Here is a 20,115-nt window from a genome sequence, read left to right on the forward strand (position 1 = left end):
CATGAATTGCAGTGCAAAGAACCTCTGCTCTCCGAAGAGCTGGTGAGTAGAATTAGAGCGATGAGGACATTTATCATCTCAGAGGAGTAGTTGAAGACTTGTTTGTTTTGTTTTTTTCAGTGCATTGTGAATTGCAGTAGTCCGTAGGCTTATTAAAGGAGAACTAAACCCAAAAAATGATGAATATGGCTAAAACGGCCATGTTTTATGAACTAAACTTATTGCACCAGCCTAAAGTTTCAGCTTGTCAATAGCAGCAATGATCCAGGACTTCAAACTTGTCACAGGGGGTCACCATCTTGGAAAGTGTCTGTGACACTCACATGCTCAGTGGGCTCTGATTGGCTGTTGAGAAGCTAAGCTTAGGGCTCGTCACTAATTATCCAGCAGAAAATGAGCTTCCCCTGTAATATAAACTGATGCTACAGGGCTGATTATTAAATTCTGATGCTAATTGCTCTGGTTTCTGTGCTGCCATGTAGTAATTATCTGTATTAATTACTAATCAGCCTTATATTGTGACATTTCTATTCTATGGGGCAGATTTACTTAGGGTCGAATATCGAGGGTTAATCGATATTCGACTGTCGAAGTTAAATCCTTCGACTTTGAATACTGAAGTCGAAGGATTTAGCGATATTCGTTAGATCGAACGATCAAACGAAAAATCCTTCGATCGAACGATTAAATCCTTCGATCGAACGATTAAATCCTTCGAATCGAACGATTAGAAGGATTTTTGTTCGACCAAAAAAACATTGCAAAGCCTATGGGGACCTTTCCCATAGGCTAACATTGACTTCGGTAGCTTTAAGGTGGCGAACTAGGGGGTCAAAGTTTTTTCTTAAAGAGACAGTACTTCGACTATCGAATGGTCGAATAGTCTAACGATTTTTAGTTTGAATCGTTCGATTCGAAGTCGTAGGCGAAGGTCGAACTAGCTCATTCGATGGTCGAAGTAGCCAAAAAAACACTTCAAAATTCAAAGTTTTTTTTCCTCTATTCCTTCACTCGAGCTAAGTAAATGGGCCCCTATGTGTACTGTATATTGTGAGTGGGTCCCTAAGCTCAGTAAGTGACAGCAGCACAGAGCATGTGCAGTGAATCAGCAGAAAAGAAGATGGGGAGCTACTGGGGCATCTTTGGAGACACAGATCTTTACTGCTAAAGGGCTGTGATTGACTTGGGCTGGTACAGAAGCACAAAACATCATGTACAACATTTTTAGCTACTTCTTTAGTTTAACTTTCCTTGTCCTTTAAGCAATGTGTCCTGCAGAACCCCAAAATAACTTCAAATAATTTTCATATTAGTGAAAACTTGTCTAAACCCAATTGTTTTTGTACTCATTCTGTGCCATGTTAAATCTCGGTCAGTGGATATAGTTCGCCCCTACACCAAGAATCAGCTTTTTATTTGAAACATTGCTTCAGCCTGGGTGCAGACTCATGCAGAGGATTTTGTCCCTGAAATGAAACCGGTATTAGTAATGATGTATGTAACTCCATATGTTCTATGTATGTAATTAATGTGATTTAGTTGGATAAACACATTTACTTTAAAGCGCTGCGACATATGCTGGCGCTATATAAAAAAAATGTTAATAATGTTAATAAATACCTGTGCTGTCTTCGTACACTACAGTAACAGTCTTCCAGCTATAATGCAGGACGAGTTCCAAAACAGCTCTACTGATTGCAGCATAGTCTGGATGGAGATTGATAAAGAATGAGTCTTTATTATCCACAGAGGGATGTTTCCAACGTGTCTGAATGTGAGGAACTTCCAGAGCATTGCAAATCGATTGAACTGCACTGACCGAAGAGCTGTGAGATGGTCCAAATAATGCCGCCACCCCAAGTGCCAGCTGGTCACATGCTGAAAAAAGAACATATCGCATAGGAATTAAGCTATAAATGTCAGCCAAAAGGGTGTTATGCATTATGTGCACAATACTCAGGAATGGTGTTTGGGGTATCCATATACTGACCATGGCCCTTGCCAGTCAATTATTTATTCTATGGGTAAAAGTCAATAGCAGGAAGATGTTCTACTCAATGGTAATTAAGGAACTGGCTGTTTACAAGCCTTAAAAAAATTTCCATGTTAGTGGGTTAGGAATCAAAGCAAAAATTCGAGGGAATGCAGAAATGAAAAATACACAAACTCTAACCAACTTTCCTCTTCATAATTAGGCTTCTGTAGAATGATTCATATTTATAAATTAAATATCTTTCAGCTAGCTAAAATAGGACCAATGAAATATAAACCCAGGGCTGTTTGTAAATGGCATTATACATGATCTCCTTCCAAATTGGGGAAGTAAACAAGTGGACAAACAGTAATGTCATCAAGGAGAACTCAACAAGGCCTGTCATTAACCCCAGACAACAAATTAGTAAATTTTTCAGTCATGTTGTTTATGTATGAACACAAAAATAAACCCCTGAAACACTATAAATAATAATAATAATACATTAATAATACAATAATGTTTATTCTGTAGAATGTTTTACCAGACCTGAGTAAAAAGCTCTAGAAGCTCTCTGTTTGTTTAGGATAGCAGCTGCAGTATTAGCTTGGTGTGACATCACTTCCTGTCTGAGTCTTTCCCTGTTCACTTATAACTCTAGGCTCAGATTACTGAAGAGAAGGGGGGGAAGAGGAGCAAACTGAGCATGCTCAAGCCCGGGGCAAGGAGATTTATGTTTCTTTTGACAGAAGACTCAGAGCAGCATTACTTTGAGGGTTTACTGGTATATTTAGGCTTACTTAGTTAACCTTACCTCCTCCTTACTTAGTTTTAAGCTTTCCTCTTCCTTTAAGAATCAGAATTATGCACAGTATCAACATTTTATACTTAATCCTTGCGTACAAAAAAGTACATATAAATCACAAGAGCAGCTCGAAATCTACTTTGCTCTAGTTTTTTTGCCATTCATTTAAAGGGATATCAGATCTTCTTAAAAAAAACTAAAACTTAAGCTGTTCTGAAGTTAAAAACACATATATATATATATATATATATATATATATATATATATATATATATATATATATATAAAAAAATTTCCCCACTAAACCTAAATATGTTATATATATCCTTATATAATAAAATACATATTCATTAGTCATCCTTGAGCATAAGAACTTGTGAAGGTAAAAGCTTATAAGTACCGCAGAACCAACTGGGAATCATACTGTCAGTCAATGGTCTGAATTTCGAATGAGAAGAAACTTCATTGTAAAGAACACTGACTGACAGGTCCATTTCCCAAGTGGTTATTCAGCAGTCGCATGATAATTTTTTATGCAGTTATTTTTTTAGATTTGGCTGTAGCACAAATTACTAGTTCCGTGCCGAGTTTCCCTTGTATGAATTATTCTCGGTAACTTCGCCAACCTGCCCTACAGTATGTTCTGTTGTGTTACTCTTTGCTGAAGTTTTTATGAGCAACATAGCCAGTGGGAGAAATGATAATTGGTCAGGATTGGTCAGAATCCCTGTATTACCGGTTCATTTGAATATGATATGATTTAATCAATATTTGTTTGTGTCCTTAAAAATGTCGTTATTCATATCCACCACTTTCTATAAAGTAATATTTCTATATCCTGCATTTATATGGCAAAACATATTACACAATGCTATACAGAGCATATTCACTCATTCTCAACAGTTCTTGCCCACATACACTTGGGTGAAATGGTTGAGAAGCCTGTAAACTTCTTCTTTTTTCATTTCCTCCAGTTAACGCTGTTTTTATGCAAGATGTAACTTAATATTTGCTTTACTAGCTACCGAATGACTCTGGCTAGAGTTATACAGTGTCTTATCCACAAAAATCACAAGGTCCTTTTCAATTAGGGATACCCCCATCTCACTTTTGTTTATAAGGTTTAGCAAGATTCCAATGATAAATTTGAAAAAACAATTTGTATCAAAACTCACAAATTCCAATTTATTAAATTTGAATGTTAGATTTATCACACCTCAACCATGGAAACAGTTCTTATTAGAATATTTGTCACCTAAAACCTGCCGAGTTCATTAACAAGTCAATGGCAGGGGTTCATTAAACCATCTGAATATGTTAATTGCCTTTCTGACATTTAAGTATTTTTCAGAGGAAAACTCGATTTTAATTTGATTCACAATTTTGGGGTCAGGACTATTGGATCCGATATTAGACGTTCAAGTTTTTTTCATAAATAGCCTCCCATTCGAGCTGTGAATGAATTTATTAGAGTAAAAAAAATTCACATAAATTCAAAAAGTTTGACTGTTGATAAATAACACCCTTAGTGTATATCTAGCATTTATGTAAATTCTGCCAAAGTTCATAACCTTGCATTTATCAATGTCGAACTTCATTTACCAATTTACTGCCCAGTTTTCCAATTTAGTAAGATATGTTTGCATCTTATAATTTTGCAAAATTTAGTATCAACAGCAAAAATAGAAATACGGGTATGGGACCTGTTACCCAGAATGCTCAGGACCTGGGGTTTTCTGGATCTTTATGTAATATGGATATTCATACTTTAAATCTAATAGAAAATCATATAAGCATCAAATAAACCCAATAGGCTGGTTTATCTTCCAATAAGGATTAATTAAATCTTAGTTGGGATCAAATACAAGCTACTGTTTTATTATTACAGAGAAAAAGGAAATTATTTTGTAAAAATGGGGATTATTTGGATAAATTGGAGTCTATATGAGAAGACATTCCTTAATTCGGAGCTTTCTGGATAATGTGTTAAAAAAATTAAAAAATCCAGACCCCTGCAGTCTGTAACACTGGTCCAATTAGAAAATGTTCAGTTTGCCAATATTCTTTGCAATCAATTCTTCAGCCAGTTCAATATCCATGTACAAATATTATGTTCTAGGTAAATATTCCTTAATTTAATCAGCAATCTTCTGTGTGGCACTGTGTCAAATGCTATAGCTAACTAATGTGCCAGTAACCCTAAATGCTATACATTCTAGAATACTACTATGATGCAATTCGTCAGTAGTGATGAGCGAATTTATTCGACAGGTACGAATTTGCGGCGAATTACTGCATTTCGGCGCAGGCAAATAAATTTGCAAATTTGGCGTGAATTTTGACACTGCCGACGGAATCGGCAAAATCCGTTTTCCGTGAATTGTTGCCGGTGTCAAAATCTGTGTTTCGCTAATTTTTCGGGACAAATTGGCTCATCACTATTAATCAGTGTTGGCTTCTTCAGAGCATCAACATCTCTTTCTGATTTCAAAGGTCATATCATATCCACACATGTACAGTTTCTGTACACACAGTATATTTCTGAGGGTACAACACTTTTGGGGTGTACAGCATATTTATTGCAATATTGCTTTAGGCCTTGTTTGATTTTCCTGAAGCTTATGGCTCTCTCTCTATGTATATTCTGAAGAGGTCCACTTGAGGAACCGAGAAAAGAACTGTCAACAGTAGTCATGGGCGAATCGGTCCCCATTCGCTTTCCCAAAGAATTTGCGAAATTTGCTAAGTGGTGAAAAGATTTGTGAAAAGGCGAAAAATTTGTAAAACGCATTGAAGTCAATGGGTATCAAAATTATATTGACCTGCAGCAATTTTTACACGAGCGACAATTTTTATACGTGTGACTATTTTGTCCAAATGCATTAAAGTAAATGGGCGTCTAAATAATTTTGACGCGTGACAATTTTTATGCGCGCAACAATTTTGATGTGCAACAATATTTTTTGTTGCATCGAATTTTCGCCAATGAATATTTGCCGCAGTTTTGCAAAAACATTTGTGAGTGTCGAAAACACGAAAATTTGCCTGCAAATAAATTCGTCCATCACTAGTCAACAGAAAAAAACGACTGGCTGTCCTATTTTAATATTTGTTTCATATTTTCCCATGACACTGGGATTTTTAATTGATTCTCAATTCATCATTGTTTTATGTCATGTTAGACACCTCTGTAAGTGCAAAACATTAATAATAAAAATGAAGGCTAATATTGTTTTATGTTTCCTACTGTATTTATTAATACTCTGTCTTGAGTGCCTGGAGCATCAGTGCTCTTTGGTTAACTGGGATCAACATTAAAAACAAGCATGAAGGCGGAGTGTGGCAACACTTGGGGTTAATGTATTATTAATTGGCTATCTAGGTCACATTCGTGTTGTGCACTTTTCCCACATTTTTTTTCTACTGATCTCAATTTGCCTTCAAAGAAGTCAAAAAATAAAGATCTGATGAGCTGTTCATTTTTTATTTTCCATTCTTCAGAGAAATCTCTGTTAATTATAATTTTTAAAATAAAAATTTGGAATAGTTGTAAAGGATAATTCTAAGGCTTAGGAGCTGTTGGGGTTGGGTAGTTAGTTTAAAAAAAATTAAGCATGTTCTTAATTAGATAATTCATGTTGAACCAAATTTTTTAAAATCAAAAGTTTTTAAAACAAATTACCCTATGCCGACAGTTAATTGAAAAGAAATCAGCCCCAAGGGTCAAAATTTGTTTGCCGCTGGTGACAATTCCAACGCCAGCAACAATTTGATGAACATTAGTCAACGGGTGCCTTTAAATTGTCACCGGCGGCAAAAAAAAAAATTGAAACAGGCGAAAATTTGTAGTTGAATTTTCGTGTCAAAATCACAAAATTATTCGCCGGCTGCGAAACGCAGTAAGGATGTGAAAACGGGTCACTCAATTTAGCGTGTAATCCTAAACAATCATAATCGGTCTACCTCACCCCATGTCAAAACATTAGCATGACATGAAATCTAATATTAAAATTAAAGTGGACTCATCTACAGTATATTGTGTGTGTGTGTATAGGCGATATAAGCCTACAGTATATATAGATGTATATCAACCGACATTTGTGTGTTGTTGTTTCACTTTGAGAAAAGCTGGTGTCCCAGCCGAAACTTTACTGTTTCACCTTAAGACCTGTGAGTGCGACTTCTATGGACCAAGTGCTATATATATATATATATTTATAGATCATCTTATGTGCCTGAAAATGCAACAACTACATTTTTCTTATTGTTAGATTGAATAAATGAAACCCATCCGATCATCTTTGATACATATCAGGCAAGTAACATTAGTACAAACAATCAGGCTTGGAGTTACAATAATAAGTAATAAGGCAGAATCATTTACCTCTCCTGGAAGCCTCAAAGCTATCAAAGAGGTTAATTCTCTGGATATCGTAAGTGAGGGTGGTGTTAGGCATCAAGGTTCTGTTCCTGTTAATGTTGGTGACGGCAAACTTGAAAGCTAATTCTTCAACATTAATTGGCTCATTTTCCACTGTTTCAAATATTCCTCCTGAAGTCAAGAGATAAACAAGGATAGATGATATTGTTATTTCATATAACATACTCCGAAATAATCTTCTAGATCAAAGCATTAAAGGAGAAGGAAAGGCTTCGTGCACTTGGGGGTGCCAAATGTTAGGCACCCCTGAGTGATTGTATTGACCCCGGGCCAGTGCTCCTATAAGCAGAAAACTACACAGGCCTGGGGCTATACCAAAAGTGTCATCATTTGTTTTCATTCTGTTCCATTCAAGAGCATTAGTGAGTTTAGGCAGTAATGTTTAGCATTCAGGAGTGGTTTTCAAAACAAGCATTGGGGGCCTCCAGGCCCATGACTACGTGTTTACAGGGCACAAAATGCGCAAGGCCATTGGAGATGCTTACTTTATAATTTAATCTCAATAGGCAGTGCTTTTACTTCTTATTTGTTGCCTTGTGGATTTTCAAGAGTGCCTCGAGGCCCCCATTGTTTGAATTGTTGACAGTTTTCTGCTGCTGAGGGTCAGGGGCAGGTGCACCTGGACCCCAGCTTCAATTAGGCTGGTTATTAGTTATTTGTGGCATCTTTACTTTTTTTTTACTAGATTCAGGCCTGATTCATAGTTGGGATTCATCCAGGAGGTGTTCATTTGGGTTTGATTGTTTCTCCACTGTGCATGGGGATATTTTCTGAACTGCTGCCAAAACAAGGAAGCATGGAATTGTCAAGAATTTCATTGTACATATTAGGATTTGCTTTCATTGAAGGCAGGGTTCTAGCTCAAACAATGCAAGAGAATAAATCCCAGACCCCAGTCCCAGACCACTACTATTACTCAGAGTTCTCCAAAACAAAACAAAACATGTCTGTTTGAGTGCATTGAGCTCAATGGTGCCAACCTGTATATTATTCCAGAAGACACATGCCATTGTGTTTAGAGATAATATGCTTGTGTATGGCATTCCAGGTTAAAACATGTGGTTTTAAATGTGATGCCCAGACACTTTTGACCACGTAGTGTATACTGGCAACTTTGCAATCTCTAGCGGTAGCAAAATATCACTGTATGATACATAAAAGCAATAAGGGAAGGTCTTACTTCTTCTAATATTGAATTACATTATGTCAAGTGACCTTGCCATTCCTAGACCTTGTAGCAAAGCATTCTCCCTACAGCCTTGTGCCTTTACATAGTCATGACACTGTCCCTTAAAGTACAAGTGACACGAAAAGTTCCCTGACCTGTATGACTCAGTCTTTAGTGTTTGCCTTCTATTAGAACCTCACAATGACTTCTAGTATCCTTCTAATTTATAATAAATTATGCATTTTCCATTATAATTTCAGTGATACCTAAAGTGCCTTGAACTGTATAACTGATGCCTATATGGTCATGAGACTCTGTAGCTCTAATATCCTCATATTTTACAGCAATGGTTACATAATTTCCTCCTGAGCTGGAGGAGGTTTTTTGAATTATTAGTTTACTTGTCCATGGCCAGAACAAAGAAAACTGCACTTAAGAACACTTTTTATTAAGGGAGCAATCTGCAATCACTGGCTGTTTTCAAGCACTTATCTGGTGATGATAAAGCGATCCTTTCTAATCAAAAGCTATATAGTGCAATAAGAAATGAGTGCCGCCATAAAGGCACATAACCCCTATGACTGTGATTTGAATGCTAGTGATCTATTGTTTCTTGAATGCTGCCCATTGCTCTTTAATTACCTGAAATAGCAGAACTCCATGCATAAATCTTACAGAAAGGTCTATTATAGAATCAGCAGAGAAAAAGCAATGGAAGGGGATAAAATAATTCAGTTTGTGCCAGCCATGGTTAGTGTTACTCTGAGAAATGGCGGAGGCACCAGGATCTTTAGATTTCTTCAGGTCCTCTACTACAGATGAAGATGGCGGAAGATGGTGCCCACATGCTCCACTGCGCTTACTCTGCATTGGTAGGTTAGAAATATTTTAGGAACATTTTTAGGGCTATTGAAGTATGTGGGGGGGAAGCAGAGAGCGGGGACTATCTAGGTTAGTAGATAAGGTTTTTTCGTAATTGGGGAGTTCTCCTTTAAGGTGGCCATAGATGTACTGATATTATTGTACGAAAGATCTTTCATACTATAATCGTTGCGTTGGTGGGAGACAAGGTGACGATATCGCTCAAAAGCCTTGGATATCGGTCGTCTCGTCCATCAGACAGGACTGAAAATTTTGATTGGACACCTTTGAAGGTTCCCAAACATCGTAATGTTAATGCTGAATCATCAGATAGAGCTAAAGAATTATTTTTGTTTTTACCTGCTGTACAAGCTGGTAGGGATATATTGTGGGTGACAGATATGTATCCCCCGTCTTCAGGTTCTGAGCCATCCATTTAAGAGTGACCCCTTTAAGAAACACCAGAGGGTTAACTAGCCAGAGGTATGGGCTGGACAGCCAAGGGGTGTTTAAGGGAGTGAGCAGCAGATGTGTAGTGTGAGTAGGAGCTGCACATGAGAGCTGCCCAGTATTTTTTCACTGGTTGAACTTTCTGAGACCAGAGGGTTTGGGTCAGATAACAAGTTGGAGATTTTTTTCTTTGGGTTTTCCCAGAGACCAAGCCTGGTCAGTCTTTTGGGGTACTGAACGCTTAACCTGCTGAAGTAAGCTATTTCTGTTATTGTTGGACTTTCTGTTGCTGGGTGAAGGTGTCTTTTCTGTTTCCTTTCACCTTGGAGTGGCCTGCATTTATGGTGCAAATCCTGCTGTGATCCCCTTAACCTTCATACTGCATATCTGATGATTCAGCTCTTAACGTCAGAGTAGACAAAAGATCTTTTATACAACCATGGTCGTGGGAAATATTGTAATTGTAGCATATATGGCCATGTTTACTCTATGAGCAAGTGCCCATTTGGCATAAAACGTGTTAGGCTATGCATGTCTTATAAAAAAAATTAAATTTTTACATATACTTCTGCTACTGCCTTTATTGTTAGCAAGCCTGACTACTTTGCTAATCTTTTCCAGTTGGGGTGCTTAACAAATTGGCACCTCCTTTATTTTTATCTTTCCTTATCCTTTAAAAAATACTAACATACTTATAATATGGAAGCAGATATATAAACAGGAAATGTTCTGTGCACAAAACAAACACGGGCCACTCCATTGTTTCTCAATTAATGTGCAAAACACATCATTCCTCTTTCATTTGCTTTCTTTAATAAGTTGAGTGAAATTCTGACAGTAGGTTTCAAGAACTTGGGAATCAATAAACCAGCCTTCAGACATGATCATGATACAAAGTAAAGTATGTTCTGCAACCGTATTGATCACAGTATGTCAAGAGAGTATGTTTTTATAAAAAGAAAAAGAGTCCCAAAAGGAAACTGGGAAGTTTTTTGTTATGGTCCAATGCTGCCAAGAGCTTTGCTCATGGTCTTATGATTAGTGACATTAATCAGCATTCATTAGATTTCCATTGGTCAAACTGATTTATCAGGCCTTTGCCGACAGATTTTAGTAGCATTAAACTGTGCTGCTGTGTCAGGTCTATGAAAATTCACTCAGTGTCACACTGTATTTGTCAAGTAAGAGTCACACCATAATAACTGGTGGGGGGAAAGTCAGCCAGATCTCCAAGCCAATGTTACCATCTGTCAGACTATCCAGTTCTTTATCAGGTAGTTATTTCTGCTCCCATAAGTACTGACAGCCTATAAAGACTGTTTTGACAGGTTTTGTGCTTTGACCAGCATTTAATACGTTATGTACTGTTGGTAAAACTGAGCAAAGTCTGCAGTCTTTAGCTGGCTATGCAAAAAGTTGGAATAGGGGGAATATATATACATATAAACATAATTTTTATATATATATATATATATATATATATATATATAAAAATTATGTTTATTTGCCTGGGTGCAAGATCAGAGGTGGCTTGCTAACAATAATGGCAGTAGCAGAAGTATATGTAAAGTTAAAAAAAGTGTTTATTAGGACATGCATAGCCTAACGCGTTTTGTGCCAAATGGGCACTTACTCATAGAGTAAAAGTGGCCATGCATGCTACAATTACGATATTTCCCATGACCATTGGGACCATTGTTTTATCTTCTTTATTCTCAAAATAACCTTTGCACATATATTTCACTGTATATTGTCTAAAAATGTAAAGGTTGAGTAAAGACCACCAATAAATATATAAAGGATATATTTTCATATTTTAAAAAAAACACCAAAGCCACATTTATTTCACTGACAGATTAGAATTTACACCATCAGATTGTAATTGAAACCTGTATGATTTAGAAGCTGTTCATTCAGTTAGAATTTTAGGGGCTGTTGTGGGGATATAGGAGCTGAATGGTTAGATGGGCTGAAACTTTTTATACCAGAGAATGTCAATCAAAGAAACCCATGAAAAGAGCTAAAACTGAATACAACAATGTACAGTGACAATCTTGACATATGGAAACTATGGAAATTATTCCACATCTTGTCCAAATAATTGATTACAGATGAGCTGCCTAGAGCTCATGGAAGAGTGGGAATCAAATGTTCCGGACAGTCCCATTTACTAAAAAACAAAAGGTCATGGATTTGGTGTACTGGGTTATCTGCATAGGTCTGGGGAGTGGAAACAGTTACTCAATTCTATATCTGCCACTCATTCTCCTTCTTTCTTCTTTATTATCATGAACTATCATCAGCTGGTCAAAACAAGAATGTAGATTAGACCCAATACTGGATCATGGTTGCCCTAGAAGAAGCTCAGCACTAGCTATGTCTTTCATTGTTTCACATGCGATATTATAAATACAATATAATATAACTGACCACTGTGGTTGTATGTCTTTTTGCCTGAGGCAAATTTAAAGAAACTCGTGATGGTTACTAGATCAAAGTTGGAGACCAGGACAGGTTTTTCAGATAGCGTTCACCAATGGCATTACAATTCAAATGTTGGGAAATTAGGTCATTTGAATGTAATTTGGAAAATATGTGATAACCAGATTTCCGCAGTTTAGAGCTCACTCTATTACACCATGTCTCTCTACATGCAGGATTTGTGCAAAAGGCAGCTATTTTGTTTGTACTGGAATCAGTTATTTGAGTGAGCTCTAATATATCTGCTAGGAAAGGAGCCCCCCCTATAAGATATATTGGATCTAACTGTCAATGACGCCCAATCTGACACCCAATTCTTGCATGAAGACAGAATGAAGAGAAACAGATGCTAAGAGAGGAAAAGTGAAGATAAAGTTGATTATTTCAGAAACGGTACAGAATATTTAATTGATTGTATTTAGAAAGTTTCGTACTTCAGTATGGGAAAGATCATATTAAATGTTCATATTCACGGTAGTTCCCCTTTAAGAAAGAATGCATATTAGGGAAAAGGAATACACATCAAAACACGTGTGGTTAGAGTGTGAATTAAAGTAGACCTGACACCCGGACATAATAAAAGTCATTTTCAAATTACACATAAAAGCCAAGTTATTTTTTTCCATAACTTTAGTTGATAAGGAACCCAAGGAGACCGGCGGAAAGTACCTTCTGATAGTAAGGTCACCCCTGACGATACTGGTGTTCACAGACGCCTTTTTGGGGCCCCGGGCTTTCAATTAGGGAGCCTGAACATGACAGTGGTCCCAGACGTACAGACATGGATAAGGTGTAGTGGAAGTCAGGATGGATAAGGTTCGGGACAGGCAGCAAGGATCAAATTCGGTAGGCAGGCAGGAGTCAAAACCAGGATTAGTGGAGACAAATAGGATTGAGCAGAATCGAAGTCAAGGCAAGCAAGAGTCAAAAACCAGGATAACCATACATACAAAGCTTGAGCAGGAACTGAGTAAACAGAAGCCAGTTTGGGCAAGGAAGGAAGTGGAAAGAACTATTTAAGGGGCAAAAGGCCAATGGAAAATGGATACCATATTTGTAGTATATTCAATTTATCATTCATCTCTTTCAAAAAGAATAGAAATAATTATGAAAGGTGCTAAGCACTGAAGGAACAATCTTGGGAGTGACAAGTGGTCTGAGCTTGTCAATGGTGGATCACTCAAGGACAACCTAATTTCATTTACACTACTTTGTTGATTTTATTAGACAGGGTAATAGTGACAGAGAATTTTATCTTGGCTCAAGGTGCATTTCCTTTAGTTCTTTACAAAGTAAACCTGTGTAAACCTGTGTTACCAACAGACTCACGTTTCCATGCTTTGGATAATTTAATTACAGGTATTAATGATAGATGGCTAACACAGCTTCTAGCATCTGATGTGGTTCCATCCCATGCCAATTAAAGGGAGGGCAGCATCAATTCTACAAAAAGATCAATTTATAAAGGAGAATTAGACATCTTATAGGAGTAACCGGATTCTGACCTTCCTTTATGCTGCATGTGCAGTGATTGAGTGTTCTCGGTTGAAGTCGGTAACGCAATAAAGCTGAATTAGGGCGCAGAGGAGAGTGGCTGGGAAGAGGAATCGTTTCCAGTAAATATGGAGTTTAACACAAAGCTTAGGCTAGAGGTCACTGGCATTAACCAACTAAGTGCCTTGAGTTCAGTTTGCCTTTTTTTTTATGAAGCTTTATTATTTTGCTTATTATTTATTTTATATATATATATATATATATATATATATATATATATATATATATATATATATATATATATATACATAAATGTGAGGAGCGCTGGATAAATATCAACACAACATAATTTTTTGGGTGCAAATAAGCATTTTAACAGAATTTGCAAACATGGTTTGGAAAATGTAACTATGTCATAGGACCAAATAAGGAGGTCAATTTGTATGTTCAAAAATAAGCTTTTTTAGTGATTTATAAAAAACAAACTGTACATTTATTGAAGAAACAAAAGACAAGGTGCTTCATTTATACTGTAATATTCGTGGCACACAATCAAACCATACACTGAGTTCACAATGGGTATTACTTTCTCCACAAGTGTCTTTAAAGTGTACTGTAAAGTGTAAGAGTACATGTGGTCTAGTGGGGCGGTGACGACAACCACCACTACCAACACCCACAATAAGACCTGGCAGCATCTGAGTAGTGGAGGGCTCCACCATAAGCCAAAGGTAGCTTCTATCGGCAGAAGAGTAGGCCGTGACCAGAACCTTGGAGTTAGCTCTGAGTTTGAGATCCCTTACGTTACATAAAGTCTTTTGTTGACTTTGACAAATGTACAAAGTATAGATGATGCAAGCAGGGAAAAATGTTTTGTTTGAAACACCCCTGACATTCCCACATTCTATCGTGATCAGTGCCCAAGACAAAAAAATATGAGAATCACAGCACACAGGTTAGTTATTGCCTTGGCACACAGAAGTAATTGCAGGAACATAATAGGTCCCATAACTATGATGGCACATCTTTGGTATTTTGTTGCTGCAAATTTTTCCTGGGAAACCTTCCAAGACAGAATGCACAAAAATCTGCTGTTTGCCACTACCCTAAGGAGATGGACCTCAAACAACATGGTTCTTATTTCCATGAAACCGTTCTTGGCTCCTGACAAAGCAAAACAGCTCCATGTTATAAATATTCTTGCATTTTTCATTACATTTTGGCTGTCACTGATGCCCAATCATCTAACAATGGCCTATCGTGAGTTGCTTTGAGGAGCCACAGAATGGCAATTGTGACTCATATGAATCAATGAAAACATACAAATAAATAAACTTCACAGGGTAGAAAAATCGGTGCCAATTTCCGTGTATAAAAATACAGTCCTTGTTATTAGCTGAGCTTTCAGTCTGTTTATTCATAAACAAGAAGAGAAAAAAATGATCCAAGATCTGTTGACTTCTAATGACCAAGATTAAAGAGGTCACCTTAGCTGGATCCTTTCATCCAGCTAGTTAGTTTATCACACAACCAGTCATTAAAGCCAGCGTTTTCTCCTGAATTCCCAAGCACAAACGGGAGGATTTATAATAAAGTAAAGAGGCTCTACACCAAAAGGCAATCTTTGTTACCTGTGATCTGATCAATGCCAAGGGCTGATAAAGATTAAAACACAAATACCAATATGTTTTCCATGGCCAACGAGTGTGATTGCACTAATATGATTAACTGTTGTACACAGGTCACTTGTCATATAAGCTGATGCCACAGGGCTGATTATTAAATTCTGATGCTAACTGCACTGGTTTCTGTGCTGCCATGTAGTAATTATCTGTATTAATTACTAATCAGCCTTATATTGTGACATTTCTATTCTATGTGTACTGTATATTGTGAGTGGGTCCCTAAGCTCAGTAAGTGACAGCAGTGCAGAGCATGTGCAGTGAATCAGCAGAAAAGAAGATGGGGAGCTACTGGGGCATCTTTGGAGACACAGATCTTTACTGCTAAAGGGCTGTGTTTGCCTTGGGCTGGTACAGAAGCACAAAACATCATGTACAACATTTCTAGACTAGTTTGTTAGTTAAAGGAACAGTAACACCAAAAACTGAAAGTGTTTTAAAGTAATAAAAATATCATGTATTGTTGCCCTGCACTGGTAAAACTGGTGTGTTTTCTTCAGAAACACTACTATAGTTCATATAAACAAGCTGCTGTGTAACAATGGCAGAAACTGATTCATTTAGAATTTTTTTTCCCCATGACAGCATCCTAACATGTTTTTTTTTTTCAAAAATCCATCAGTTAATAGTGCTGCTCCAGCAGAATTCTGCACTGAAATCTATTTTTCAAAAGAGCAAACAGACTTTTTTATATTCAATTTTGAAATCTGACATGGGGCTAGACATATTGTCAGTTCCCCAGCTGCCCCAAGTCATGTGACTTGTGTTCTGATAAACTTCAATCCCTCTTTACTGCTGTACTGCAAGTTGGAGTGATATCACCCCCCTCCCTTTTTCCTCCCAGCAGCCAAACAAAAGAACAATGGGAAGGTAACCAGATAGCAGCTCCCTAACACAAGATAACAGCTGCCTGGTAGATCTAATAACTGCACTCAATAGTAAAAGCCAAGTCCCACTGAGACTGATTCAGTTACATTAAGTAGGAGAGATAACAGCCTGCCAGAAAGCAATTCCATCCTAAAGTGCAGGCACAAGTCACATGACTGGGGGCAGCTGGGAAACTGATAATATGTCTAGCCCCATGTCAGATTTCAAAATTTTATATAAAAAAATCTGTTTTCTCTTTTGAGAATTGGATTTCAGTGCAGAATTCTGCTGGAGCAGCACTATTAATTTATGCATTTTGAAAACAACATGTTTTCCCATGACAGTATCCCTTTAATAAAATCAAACCCACACTAAATAATCACTGTCTGAAAATCCCACCAGGCTTTTGGAAGCACCGAGAGCAATAGAAACACCTCTGTGATTCACTGGGCTGCAAACTAATCGTGTTTTCCTAGAAAGCTGCTCTGCAATCTCATTTTCTTTTGACTAATGTGGATTCTCTAATAACAGAGCTCAGAATGCATAGAAAACACAGTCCTGCGGCTCCTTCATTTCTGCAGTTTTATTGTTATCTTTCAAAATGACAATTTGTAGCACACAGCAGTTAATTGTCATAATGCAGGGATCAATACTACTAACAGCAATGCGGCAGCTCAGTGTGTTGAGTCGTCTAATTAAACTTGCACCGAACAGAAGAATTTCCTTGCTTGTCTATGGCCAACCTGGTTCTAGCCGTGCAAGTTCAGGCAAAGGTAACTGTGACTTACACCGAACAATATAAGCAAAATGGAATTTCTTAAAATCTCGTTATTTGCGTCAGGGTATTTCTGTTTATTAGTGATGAGTGAATATATTTGCCTGGCATGAACTTGCAGTGAATTTCCGCATATCATCGCCGGCAAATAAATTTGCGAAACTCCCGTGAAAATTCGCCTGCGTCCAAAAATTTTGGACGCGCATCCGAAAAGTCACTCGCGTCAAAATCACTGCGTACCAGCACTATTCGGACACTTATTGACTTTAACACTGGCAGCAAAATTGATGCAAGCAACTTTTCGGACATGCGCCCAAAATTGAGCAGGCATCAATTTTCGAGTTTCGCATTTTTTTTGCAAATTTTTCGACGAAGCGACACGGTAGAAATTCGCCCATTACTACTGTTTATTCCTGACCAAACAATAAAGCTGATTCAGGAACATATTTACTAAACTGCACATTTTTACCCTGTTTAACTCAGGGGTTCATGTCAATATGTCAAGCATACCAAAAAAGGGGGAAAAGCACTCAAAAGATCAAATACATCACCGAAAACATAAATCTTTATAGACACAACATCTCAATTGCCTTATGCATTTTACACTTCAACAGCACTAAGTCATAATGATTAGCCTGTGACTCTTGGAGCACGAAATGCGTAAGGCTATTAAGATTTATCAATAAGAATTGTTGTTTTTAATAATATTTTATAGTGCCTACTGACTTTATTTACAGTATGTACCAATAGAGAATTTGCGGTTGGTGCACCTGGATCAGGTTCTACATTTGGGGAGTTACTGTTGGTTTTAAACATTCCTACTGTTAGTTATATATTTTTCGCATTTGGATGTTGCTTTCAGTTTCCGATTATTTTCACCTCTCGCCACAACATTTTGCATTTACTATATATCATGCCATTGCAAGCTCAATGTGACAATATATTGCTGCCGAAAATATGTTGCTTAAATAACGTTTTTTGTCCAATTGTCTAAAATAGCCACATATCAATACTATTAAAAATAGCTAGAGCAGCATGTAAGAGTATGTAATGGGTAATAATTCTGGCAATTTAACGCCATAATGAGATATTAAAAGAGGCTGCTGTATCTTATGGTATTTCATTTAGTATAAATGTGTCTTGACAATGTCATGGTGAATTTTCCTATTGCGCAAATATTCCATAGTCAGGCCTATGATTAAGAGCCTGTGTGCACCAAATTAAGGCCTTGTGTTTATTAACTTTTTCCCTGATGTAAAATCTGCAGTTCCTTTACTGTGCCTGTTGTTGGATCTTTGAGTGTCTGCTGTTTTTCCCATGGTTGAATAGTTCCACCTTGAGCTGTAGGTCTGCGGGATGAACACCCAGGCCCGATGTATAGACTGGTGAGATTTAATACTTTGGATAAATAACAGAAATTTCCCAGGGTCGGACTGGGCTGGCGGGACACCGGAAAAAAACCCGGTGGGCCCGCGGTTCTTGTGGGCCCAGCCGGCCCAGATCCACACCCTGCGCCTCTTCCTCTATTCCCTGCATCTTTCTCTGTTTGCCTGGCCCCCCAAGTCCGATCCTGAGCGCACCCTGTCCCAACTCAGCCCACTCCCTGCCCCAACTCCGCCCACTCCCTGCCCCAACTCCGCCCACTCCGTGCCGACTTGTGCTCTGACACCCTGCCTCAAGTAAGAGAACAGCTGGGGAAGGAAAGGGGTTTTGTTATCTGAAGCAGACCCTTTAGTTGCAGGGGGCCCGGGAAAGGGGGGCCCGAACTACGGGGTCTGCTTCAGATGGGTTAGCCCTAAGTACAGACAGATTATTGATTAATCACTGGGTAAATGCATTATCAATGTATTCACAAGGTAACTCATTTATTTTGTGTTGGTAAAGTGGAATTGAGCCGCACCTTCAGTATTAGCTCATGCACAAATCCTATTACCTGACATGCCCCATATTTCAGCACTTGCTCTTCCAGCTCATACTTAACCTTTGTCTGACTCCCAATAAAATCTCACCTTTCTAACCCGGTCTGTGACTTTCCCCGGATTAGAATTTACTGAAAAAGCCAATTCTAAGAAAATGGAATTTATTCTTCTTCTGCAAACTTACCAGATACTGCATATTCATTCAAGCATGGCTATTTATTGTGCCAGGATCTACAGTATAAAAGCACACTGTGCACATTTATGCACAAATAAAGGTTTATTCTACAAGGCACTGTGTATCCAACACACATGGGGCACACAAATCCACAAGAGTGGGTCAAGTCTTTTGAAGGGGTTTCTTTAAATGAACATTTCTAGCAGGACATAATGTAACCCACATATAACATAAGTAACATAACATATTAGCCATTTGCCAGATCTGACCAATAATTAAATACAAAATAAACCTTTACTGGGTTCTGTCCTCTGCACTGAAATGGTGTGTATGGTCAGAGAAAGGGTTAAAGTGAATATATTTTCTGCTTAGTTATTCAGAGGATAGATAGTCAGTCCTGTAAGCTTTTCGATCTCTTCTTATAGACAGAATATCTCAGAAAATGCTCTCTTCTTGGGATTAAAGGCTAAATCATCTTGAACTGTGTAATTCTGGTAAGGCATGCGGTTTATCTGAAAAATCAAATTCTCCTAATCTTATGTTGCATCTGCCTTAAAGTCTGGAAGGTCAGTTTTTTAACCTTGATAAAAAAATACACATTTAATAACAGTTTCTCTCTAAGTAAAGATGGTGCTTCTTTTTCTGAAACCTCAAAAATGTGTGTCACGTTTTTAGACGAACCCTTTTTTTTTTTGATATGCAGTGGTTATTGAATGAGGTAATCAGAACTGTTTAGGCCCAATATATATATATATATATATATATATATATATATATATATATATATATATATATATATATATATATATATATATATATATATATATATATATATATATACACACACACAATATATATATGCAATTAATTAATTAATAATTATTAAGTGAAGCAAAGTGAAATGTTACATTTACCAATTCTATACTCTATAGCTCAGTGTTGGACTGGACCCATCATGGTTCCAGGAAAACTCCATGTGGGCCTAGATGTTAGTGGGCCCTAATACTCAACAATATATTGCAATA

At 37.4% G+C, this 20,115-nt stretch overlaps 1 protein-coding gene across 3 annotated transcripts in view; it reads right to left on the bottom strand.

Annotated features, from left to right (window-relative positions):
• grik1.L (glutamate receptor, ionotropic, kainate 1 L homeolog) overlaps positions 1-20,115 on the bottom strand; it is a 238,566-nt gene that overhangs the window by 129,134 nt on the left and 89,317 nt on the right. For all 3 annotated transcript variants that reach the window (XM_041583393.1, XM_041583391.1, XM_041583392.1), the window contains exons 2-3: positions 7,162-7,329; positions 1,621-1,878 (exon numbers count right to left, since the gene is read on the bottom strand). In XM_041583393.1, coding sequence (XP_041439327.1) covers positions 1,621-1,878; positions 7,162-7,329 — 426 coding nt within the window. The remainder of the gene's footprint in view (positions 1-1,620; positions 1,879-7,161; positions 7,330-20,115) is intronic.

The sequence above is a fragment of the Xenopus laevis genome, chromosome 2S, assembly GCF_017654675.1.
Source record: "Xenopus laevis strain J_2021 chromosome 2S, Xenopus_laevis_v10.1, whole genome shotgun sequence".
NCBI classification, from domain to species: domain Eukaryota; kingdom Metazoa; phylum Chordata; class Amphibia; order Anura; family Pipidae; genus Xenopus; species Xenopus laevis.